The sequence below is a fragment of the Pipistrellus hanaki genome (genome assembly GCF_964339955.1).
Source record: "Pipistrellus hanaki genome assembly, chromosome: 1".
Classification (NCBI taxonomy): Eukaryota; Metazoa; Chordata; class Mammalia; order Chiroptera; family Vespertilionidae; genus Pipistrellus; species Pipistrellus hanaki.
The window spans coordinates 52,857,764-52,868,924 of NC_140503.1; the positions used below are offsets into that span (position 1 = coordinate 52,857,764).

At 41.7% G+C, this 11,161-nt stretch overlaps 1 protein-coding gene across 1 annotated transcript in view; it reads left to right on the plus strand.

Moving 5' to 3' along the window:
- Window positions 1–9,967, plus strand: part of ONECUT1 (one cut homeobox 1) — a 39,461-nt gene extending 29,494 nt beyond the window's left edge. The window contains exon 2 of the mRNA XM_084894352.1: window positions 6,714–9,967. Within this exon, the coding sequence (XP_084750478.1) occupies window positions 6,714–7,003 (290 nt within the window). The 3' untranslated portion in view covers window positions 7,004–9,967. The remainder of the gene's footprint in view (window positions 1–6,713) is intronic.
- The last annotated feature ends 1,194 nt before the right edge of the window (window positions 9,968–11,161 follow it).

An 11,161-nucleotide genomic window follows, 5' to 3' on the forward strand; every position in this document is an offset into this window, starting at 1 on the left:
TCCATAAACTAGGAAGTATCCGTGCACATTAGTATATTGGAGATTCTGACAAGTCCTACATTGAAGAAGCTTGTTTAATCATCAATTACTTAAGCCTTTCCCAAACTCACTGACCTCAAAAACTCATTGTTCATGAAATAAAATACCTCTCGCCGAAACCCGTTTGGCTCAGTGGTAGAGCGTCGGTCTGCGGATTGAAAGGTCCCGAGTTCGATTCCGGTCAGGGGCATGTACGTTGGTTGCGGGCACATCCCTGGTGGAGGGGTGTGCAGGAGGTGGCTGGTCAATGTTTCTCTCTCATCAACATTTCTGGCTCTCTATCTCTCTCCCTTCCTCTCTGTAAAAAATCAATAAAATATATTTCCATATTTCATTGGCTCTGTCTTACCAACATGGATAAAACCCAGACCCCAGGTATGCCTGAAATGAAAGCCTCTGTCCTTTGCCCTCACCCTCATGTGTTTCTTTTCGAACATTTTAAATATATATATTTTATTGATTTCAGAGATGAAAGGAGAAGGATATCATTGATAGGCTGTTTGTGGCATGCCCCCCATCGGTGATCAAACCTGCAACTCCGGCATGTGCCCTGACCAAGAATCGAACAGGGATATCTTTGTTCAATGGTTGGTGCTCAATCACTGATCAACACTGGCTGGGCTCATGTGCTACCTTCTTTTTTAAATTTAAATTCTTTACTGTTTAAAGTATTACATATGTCTCCTTTCCCCCATGGCCCTCTCCTTGTCCAAACCCCCCCCCTAGCACATGTCCTCAGCCCCCTACTGTCTTTGTCGATGGGTTATGCTTATATGCATGCATACAATCCTTTGGTTGATCTCTTTAAAAAAAAAAAAAACAAAAAATACCCTGCCAACCACCACCACCTTCCCTCTGAGGTTTGATAGTCTGTCTGATGCTTTGTTTGTGTCTCTGGATCTATTTTTGTTCATCAGTTTATGTTGTTCATTATATTCCACGAATGAGTGAGATCATGTGATATTTATCTTTCTCCAACTGGCTTATTTCGCTTAGCATAATGCTCTCCAGTTCCATCCATGCTGTTGTAAATGGTAAGAGTTCTTTCTTCTTTCTTTTTTTACAACAGCATAGTATTCCATTATGTAGATCAGTGTTTTTCAACCTTTTTTGGGCAAAGGCACACTTGTTTCATGAAAAAAATCACGAGGCACACCACCATTAGAAAATGTTAAAAAATTTAACTCTGTGCCTATATTGACTATATATAAAGTAATTCTCTTGAATAGGAATCAAATAAACACAAAGAAAGTATTTTATAATTACTTTATTATGAAATATTAAGTAAACAAAATAGTGAAAAATTATAAAATTTTTGTCTTGTCTGCACCTACGGCACACCAGGCAACATAGTGTGACGCGGAACAGCGGTTGAAAAACGCTGATGTAGATGCACCACTGTTTTCTAATCCACTCATCTGCTGATGAGCACTTAGGCTGTTTCCAAATTTTAGCTATTGTAAATTGTGCTGCTATGAACATAGGCGTGCATATATCCTTTCTGATTGGTGTTTCTTGGGATGTATTCCTAGAATTGGGATTACTGGGTCAAATGGGAGTTTCATTTTATTTTTTGAGGAAACTCCATACTTTTTTCCACAGTGGCTGCACCAATCTACATTCCCACCAGCAGTGCATAAGGGTTCCTTTTTCTCCATATCCTCTCCAGCACTTGTCTTTTGTTGATTTGTTGATGATAGCCATTCTGACAGGTGCGAGACAGTACCTCATTGTTGTTTTGATTTGCATCTCTTGGATGATTAGTGACTTTGAGCATTTTTCATATGTCCCTTGGGCTTCTGTATGTCCTATTTTGAAAAATGTCTATCTAAGTCCTTTGCCCATTTTTTATTGGATTATCTTCCTTTTGTTAAGTTGTATGAGTTCCCTATAAATTTTGGAGATTAAATCCTTATCAGATATAACATTGGCAAATATGTTCTCCCATGCAATGGGCTTTCTTGCTGTTTTGTTGGTGGTTTCATGAGTGACCTTTTAAAAAAATTCTTTATACTCTTTTGTTTATAGCATACTCTGCCTTCTACCAATATCCATGCCTACTTATGCTTCCCACAGAGGACTTGCTGCGGTTGATGTCACCCATAAAGAAAGTCACAGTAGCCGAAACTGGTTTGGCTCAGTGGATAGAGCGTCGGCCTGTGGACTGAAAGGTCCCAGGTTCGATTCCGGTCAAGGGCATGTACATTGGTTGAGGGCTCACGCCTGGTAGGGGGTGTGCAGGAGACAGCTGGTCGATGTTTCTCTCTCATCGACATTTATAGCTCTCTATCCCTCCCCTTTCCTCTCTGGAAAATCAATAAAATATATTTTTTTAAAAAAGAAAAGAAAGTCACAGTAATCTGTCTGAGACAGCTCCCACCACACTTTGCCACTGCATCTTGAAAATATATTTGCTTGCCCACCTTCACGGAGGTGACTCATGATAGGTCATCTTCCTCTTCAGTATTACCTTTCACAAACAAGAGGAATCCTCTTCATGTAAACCCAGCTCTATGGGAAATGCTTGTCTATTTTTTATCAAAATTATATACCCACACAAAAAGTGTAACTTTCCCCTAAAACACATATCGTTGTTCCCTAAACAGCAGTACCTTTTGTCATGTTCCACTCACACCTCTCTCTCTCTCTCTCTCTCTCTCTCTCTCTCTCTCTCTCTCTCTCTCTACCTATCTATCTCTCTCTCTCTCTCTCCCCCCTCTCTCTCTCTCTTTCTCTTCTGACTTGTCCCATCTTATAACAGGTAATTTTCTATGGAAATTCCAAATCATTGCTCTCATTTATATTCTCTTAACAGTCCTAGCAACTATAGTTCTGTAAAGTTTCTAGAAGTATGATTTTATTTCTGAGGGTAATTCCTCCTAGCCTCCTTGTTGAGATCACCAGGGATTCTCAACAAGCTTTAGTCCACTCTTTATTCTACCAATATCTCTGCTTTCTTGTTCAGTGACTCCAACTTCCACTCAGAGTTCTTTCCAGGTATACCACATACCACATGCTTTTAGTCACAGGCACCCCCTCCGGTACCCACATGGTGCTGAGCTCCCCTTAGGTCCAGGCACTATGCCAGGAGGCCCTGGAATATAGAACAAGTCAGCCAGGCTCTCTGCTCTGGGGGAATTTTGCTTCCAGGTACCATATATATTATTGATTTCAGAAAGGAAGGGAGAGGGAGAGAGAGATAGAAACATCAGTGATGAGAGAGGATCATTGATGATCCTCTCTGCCTGCCCACCACTGGGGATTGAGCCCACAAGCCTGGCATGTGCCCTTGACCAGAATCGAACCCAGGACATTTCAGTCTGCCGGCTGACACTCTATCCACTGAGCCAAACCAGCTAGGGCTACTCCCAACTTCTGATGTTATGATGTGTGCAATGCTTGAGAGCTCAAGGCTGGAATTTCCAAACTGTTTGCCCAACATTAGTGTTGTGTGAGACATTAATAAACAGTCCCCACCAAAAAGAATTCTGGTTAAGAACATCTCGGAAACAGAATTACATGTGCTAACATGTATTAGGACTTTTGAGGAGGTTTTTGTAAGTGTACTCGACCTGCAAACACCTTTTCAAGGAAGTCCTGTTTGAGATATTCCTCTGATGCCCTTGGAGAAATGCTGGCTCGGAGTAGCTTCAGCCTGCTCAGTGCTTCCAAGTGCAAGGACCACATAGAAGTCATTCAAGCATGCATCCTGGTTAGGTGGGAAATGGATATCTACATGATTTTCCCTTCACTCTGCCTTTTGAATGACAAGTAAGCTGAGTCTGCATCCAATATTCAGTTATTTACTTTCCCCCAGGTATGTGTTGTGTGTAATTTACCATCTCAGTCTGTATTCCTAGCCCAGATCTCTCCCCTTAGCTAGGCACCCCATATATCCTCCTGTCCTGTGCCAGCGGTCGCTAATCTTTCGGACCTCACGTACCACCAGTGGTCCTCGGATGACCACTGCCAGGACAACCACCTAGTGGAGATCTTTAACAAAATGTCCAGTAAGCACTTCAAATCTGTCCCACACAGAAGTGATTACTGTCTTTGTAAAAAGTATTTCCCCATTTGCATCGCCTAATGGTCTCCTTACTACCATACAGCCAGAAACCCGGAAGGTGTTCTGAATACCATCCTCTCAGCCAAGTTGTCATTAAGTCCTCTTGGATTTTCTCCCTATTATCTATTTGCTCCCTCAACTGCATTATCTAATTTGGGGTCCTCAACACAGTGGTTCTCTAATGGCTTCCATCTTAGGCTAGGTTTTCTGGGGGGAAAGATCTAGTTTTCTGCAATGTGCATGCAGAAGGCTATTGGAGAGAGCTATGGGGAGCCACCCCTGGGGGGGGGGGGGGGGAAGGTGTCAGATGTAAGACCAAACAGAGGGAGACTTTGAATGTCAATGTGATTACATGAGTAGCCTCAATCATTCCTACAGGGTGCTCTGGAATTGGGTGACCCTTCACAGTTGTCCCAACTTGATACAAGGGGCTGAGGTTGTATGACCTCAAACCAACACATTTCCACTCTTTTCAACCTCTACTATCTACACCAACCCTTCTTCCTCCACATCCCCACTGGGTGTGGGCAGCCCCCTACCCCACCTCAGGTTGACATAACCTTTGGCCAGAATGAACCTCAACTAAGAGCAGCCAGCCACCAATTCTCCCAGAAGCCTTAGCTCTGAGGGGATGAGGGTGGCATACCACAGCATCCCTATCCCTAATCTTATTGCTTTTCAATTCCCCATGACACTACGAGAGGATTTTTACTAAACCCAAGTTTAATCACACTATACCCTTACTCGTAACCTTTCAATAGCTCCTCCTCACCTACAAGATAATACAATTCTGATCTCTGTCTACCTGTGAAGCCTTGTCTCCCACAGCTTTCCTCCTGCGTGCACTCTTGCCCCACGAATACCAGTCTCCTAAAACTTATCAATCCTTCATGGATGCTGTATGAGTTTGTCCCACTTCTCTCACTAGCAAGCTCCTATTCATCCTGTAGGGCCCAGTACACTCACCCACTCCTCTGTGATGCCTTCCTTAATATCCTCAAGCAGAGCTAATCTCCTGTGTACCCTTCTGCTACTCTTGGAGTTATATGCTTATGTGACTGACCTCCTTAAGAGCAAAGCCTGTGTTACATTCACTTTTGAATGCGAATGAATCAGCCATGTGCGTCAGTATTGTATACAGCTGTGTCTACATGGACTGACTCAAACTAATTAGAATTTTTGGTCTATGCAGCTGATTTTGCAAGTACTTAATCCACTTGTCCAATGAAGGCAATAGGCCTGTGTGGGAGGGACTCTGTGGAAATGCAGCCGGCTTGGTATATATAGCTCTGTGCAGTTAATAAATACTTCCCATTGTGTTGATGCTATTCTCTTATATTGGGAAAGTGACCTACGGGGTATGTCATGAAAGGTACCATGTAGCCTGACTTGCCCCAAAATCTATCTCTTATGACTGAGATCTCTCCCTCATGTTCATTCTGAAATTCTGGCCAGGTCAGTGGTTCCTTCAGGGGAATGAATGCACTCTAAGGCATGGGCAGGCTGATGCATCTGTAGAAAATAATTCCTATGTCTCCTTATGCTTATTTTACCTCGTTAAAAATGTATATTTTATATGTGCTTTATAATGCACATAACATAGTATATACATGTGTCTATACATGCATTTAATTTATAAATAAATAGTATTAGGGAGTCTACACTCAAATCATTTTTTTTACTTAGTAGCATATGGTTAAAAAAATACTTGGATACCCCTAGATTGGGCTCCAAAGACTGGAAGCTTCTTCAGCCTTCTCCCAGTAGCTTTCCAGCTAATCTGATTGCTGAGCTAATGCGTGCTAATGGGCACTTAAGGTCTTAGGGTAACTCTGAAATCCGGGATCTGGAGTAGTTAGGAAGGAAAGGTAGGGGCGGGCAGAGGAGCAGGGCTACCCGGGGAGAGCACAGAGGCTGCATCTAGTCGGAGATGGTGAGCCATCTCGTAAGGAATTGAGAACCTAGAGAGCTCTAGGTTCAATAGCTCTACAAAGAGCCAGGAGGTGGGGCGGGAGGCGGCACTAGGCCGGACAGCCCACTGCAGGGTGGAGGGGATATGAAAGGACAACAGTCCCTACCTTCACGGGGAAGAGGCACACCTGGCTGGCACTGCGGCTGGAGCTCATCTCAGAGGATAGCGAGCCAGACGCCACATTACCTTTATAATTATTCACAGTGTGGGTATACATATTTTGGGAACACCCTACATACTATTTCCCGCATCCTTACCACAACCCAGCCAGGTAGGTATTCTTATATCCATTTTGCAGATGGTGATAAAAATTCAAACAATAAGTTTGTTTAGCCCAAGCCCTATATTCTACAGATGAGGACTGTGAGGTCCAGGTAGGATTAACCGATTTACGACAGATAAAATGCAGATACTGTCAAAGCCTCAACGCCAGGACTCTGCGCAGGACTACCAGAACTCCACCTCCTCCTAATTCTCCATCATTTTGTTACACTTCTCTCCAGCCCGCCATGGTGCTAAAACCAGAGGGCAGCAGGCAGAAAGCAGGCGTGTGGAGTGGCTCACACATCTTCTTGGCTGTGCCTTTCTGGATCTTCCCAGGCAGTGTGTTCTAACGGCCTCTGTGTTTCTTTGCAGCGTGCAAAAGGAAAGAGCAAGAGCATGGGAAGGATAGAGGCAACACCCCCAAAAAGCCCAGGCTGGTCTTCACAGACGTCCAGCGCCGGACTCTACATGCAATATTCAAGGAAAACAAGCGTCCGTCCAAAGAATTGCAGATCACCATTTCCCAGCAGCTGGGGTTGGAGCTGAGCACCGTCAGCAACTTCTTCATGAACGCGCGGAGGAGGAGCCTGGACAAATGGCAGGACGAGGGCAGCTCCAATTCAGGCAACTCATCTTCATCAAGCACTTGTACCAAAGCATGAAGGAATAACCACAAACTAAAACCTCGGTGGAAAAGCTTTAAATGAAAGAAATTTTTAAAAGACCAGGACCTCAACATAGCAGGTTTATACTTAGAAATATTTGAAGAAGGAAAAAAAAAAAGTGTTATTTATAGTCCAAAGAAACCAAAGACTTAGTTCACCTGCATTCTGACTTTGTTCGGAGACACACCTTTCAGCGGGTCGACGACTTGGCAAGAAGAGTTAGGGGCAGGAAAACACCACTGGATCTCACGCCTTCGACCCATAACCCTTCTCGCTGTGCTTGGCTGTTTCGTGGTTTGGAGCAGTGCTTTTGAGCCATTGAGTGGACATCTGTTAAGATCAGACTTTCTCATTTGTTCCACTGCGCCACAAAGGTGTATGGTGTCTCAGTACTGCGTGTGGGTGCGTGTACACACACACACACACACACATACATACACACACACCACCACCACCACCACCACCACCAGTGGTCAGGGACTTAGGTAGGGCGGGCCTTCAGGGAGGGTTGTACTGGTAGGAGAGCAACCATCCGTGTGGGGTTGTCTGAGTTCATTGGATTGGGATGTGATGTCGCTCACCTAGCCTATTGTTTGAACCTGCCAAGCCTGCAACCTAAATGCAGATTCAAACCCAGCAAAGAAAATTTGAATGACACCTAAACTCGTGCATTCTCTTTGTTTGTTAAGGACTGTTCAGATACTTTTTAAGAAATGAAATAAGAGTCCATCCATTAAAAAAAAAAAATCACCTAGGTACCAAAGAACACACTTAATATTATAGTGCAGGTATTTTATTGCAATGATTTTAATAACCAAAGCTATTTTTACACAAGATACTATGTAAAGTTATACATAAGAACTGATCTAGCTGTAACACACATGCCATGTAGAATCATGACTTTTATTTATGACTCTTAAAGCATTTGAAATATTTGTTTTCAGAACTGGCAAGAAAGAATGTTGCTTCAGGGAAGCAATTGCTACCATCACAGAGAGGTCGATGCAGTATGCATGTACGCCCAGGTGGCACACTCCCTTTCGGGACCCGTAAATGTCACTTAGATAGACATATGACATGTTTCCAGAATCTGTTTAGAGCTAGGAAAACCTGGGGATGCTCCCAAAATAGGATCCCATTTGTAAACTAGAAAACTAAGTTTACACAGGGCAGGTAACTGAATTAGAAAATTTGTTTAAAGTAATGCTTTTTGGTAAAAAGACCATGGAACTAAGACTCCATACTTAGGTTAATTTGACAAATTTGCTGCATGTCTTTGACACCAAATACATTTCAAAAATACAAACTAAAATGGAGCTGACCAACTTTATTATTAAAATGAACTATCCAATATTTGAATAATCCTAAAAATATAATCAAACTTATTTTATTGCCCATCCCAAACATTTTATGACTTGGACATGAGCAAAAATAGCAGGTCCAACCCAGAAATGGGAGTTCTACCGGCCTTCAACTGTTTACTTCGTTCAGCATAGCCTCCGGAGCATACCAACTTCTTTCCTGCTGCTGCATTAAGCTGGAAATTTTATAACATAGATTCCACTCTCTAACAGGGACATATAAAAACTAGACCTGAACCTCCAAAAGTAAACATTTAAATTCCTATTTTCTCAAATCCCTTAACTAGGCCTATAGAAATCAAGGCAAAAAGGAAAAAACAAAACAAAAACCAAAGATAATACAGTTGTCCTAGTAGTACCCAAGTGCATCATTTGATTTCCCTCTTCTCCCCCCTCCTCCCACCAAATTCTCTCTGAATTCCATTGAATTATCACTCATATAATCGGATGTCTTTTGTACTATTGGGTAAAGAACTGCATAGTCTTGGTTAATTAGCACATCTAACTAGAAATATAAAATTAAATGTTATGGCAACAATAAGTTGTTTATTGAGAGTCATTAAAATGCTTTAAAAAATTAAACCATCTTGTCTAGGTCTAGAAGAGGCAGACACCAGCCTGTCTCCTCCATGTCTGCTGGAGGGGAAAGGAAGCTGGCATACTTAGGTCCCCTTCCATGAAAGAACGTATTTACCTTGACACATGCTGTCTATTTTCTTTCTCTCACCCCAAATTCCGGCTCAAAAATTTCCCTTCTAAACATGGCACATTACAATTCAGCTGTTAAAAGATACCATTTAAATGGCCACCTCCAAGATTTGCTAAAAATTTAATCTTGTCAATTACAAAAACTAAAAGGAAAAAAACTGATTAACGTTTTCTCTTTCCATGAATAGAGGGGACCCTGGTTACAGCTACATAATCTAATTTAGGAGGGAGGAAAGCCTTATTTATTTAAAACAAGAGAATGTTAAAAGCAGGGAAGTTCAAGCTGTTTCTACACCCAATCTTACCAAAGTCAATGCCCCAGGAAAAACAAAAGTAGAATTCAGATGACCACTTTTTTTTTGCTTTGATTTTACTACAAGACTTGCCCAGTTAATCTAACCACATTTTAAGTTTTCAACCAATTCTTTTGATACTGTGTAGACACAGTGTCAAAGAATATTACTACATTTTTAATATTCTCACCATGCTTTTTTGAAAAATAACCAGTGATTCTATTTGCTAACACCAAAGATAATTTTCATACCAGCATTGAATGTGCACCCATTATGCAATTTCAGGGCCTAGAGATATATTTTCTCACAAACAGATGCACAAATCCAAGCCTGAAAAGCAATCTTTTTACTTGACTGTTTAAACATCTTCACAACCTCTGCTTCTGAGAAATCACAATGGACAAACTCAGCTTCTCACAGCAATACACTTATCCCACCAAGTACGGCTGGTTCTATTCTGCTTCTGACTTGTCACAGAGAGGGAACGCTCCGTTCCTGTCTCACTAATTTACGGCTCAGGTTCTAAACCCAACATAGCTACGCAGATCACACACTTTTGTTCACCCATCATTTCCCAGTCCTTGAACAAAATTCCCCTAAAAACTCATATATATATATATATATATATATATATATATATATATATATGTATGTGTATATATATATATGTATGTGTATATATATATATATATATATATATTCCAAAACTGCACTTCAAATAACACATTTTGGGGGGTTTTTCATAGAATGAAAATTAGACTGATTTTGGCCAAAAATCATTTATGTCCTCTCATGACCAAACGCTCCCTGAAAGGGAGTCGAGAGAAAGAGTGGGAGTTCTGAACACCCCAAAAGCCCGGACTTCCGTAAATGTTCAGGTGAAAAAATTCTGGGTGCTGAGAACTGAGTGTTCCGGTCCCTGGATGCAGCTGGAATAGGCCCCCAAAACCAAAGAAAATGTGTGGGGAAGTTCTAACTGAACATGTCACTCACTCTGCCTCCTTCCCTCAGAAAACCATAATTAATTTTCCAGGAACAAAGGTAAAAGCACTATGCTATGTTTGGACTCATGTCCCCACCACTCCCCCACCCCTGCCCCACCCCCTCTCCCATTGCTACCCCAGGCGAATGACCCATCTTTGCAGGTTAAATGCAAACTTGACTATACCAAAGAGTCCTAGGACATTTTCACATGAGCTTATAAAGGCGTTTTCCCTCAAAAAGATCCTCCCTTCTTTGTACATAAAGGATGAAAACTATGCATTTAGCAAACAAAGAGAAAGCACTTCTCCCTTTCCTATCTAGCTGTTTAGGGTGCATTCAAACACCAGAGGCCGTTTTTGAGATGCGATTGGCCTTCTGGATTATTCTTGTGGTGTGGTTAGCTTCACAGTGCATTGGGTAACTATTTCCTAAATAGGAAGGACAAAGAAGCAGAAGGTAAGAAATAGCTACTTCCACGTGTAAAAAAAAAAAAAAAAAAAGAAAGAAAAAAAAGAAAAAAAAAAAGGAAAGAAAAAAAAAAAAAAGGAAAAAAAAAAAAGTGTAAAGATCTACTATTTATAGTGTGAACCAAAGACGCTACCTCACTCGATTTCCATTGGTGATTTTAATCACATTGATATGATACCAAAGAATACCAAAGATATTTTCATGCACGGCCTCCGTCTGCCGAGGGAACTCCACCCCACCCTTCTCCCACCTCCTCGTCCCTCCTCACTCTTCACTCAGTGTGTAAACTTGTCTTCATTCTTAATAATAATGATACCACAACAACGACAACATTAGGAAAA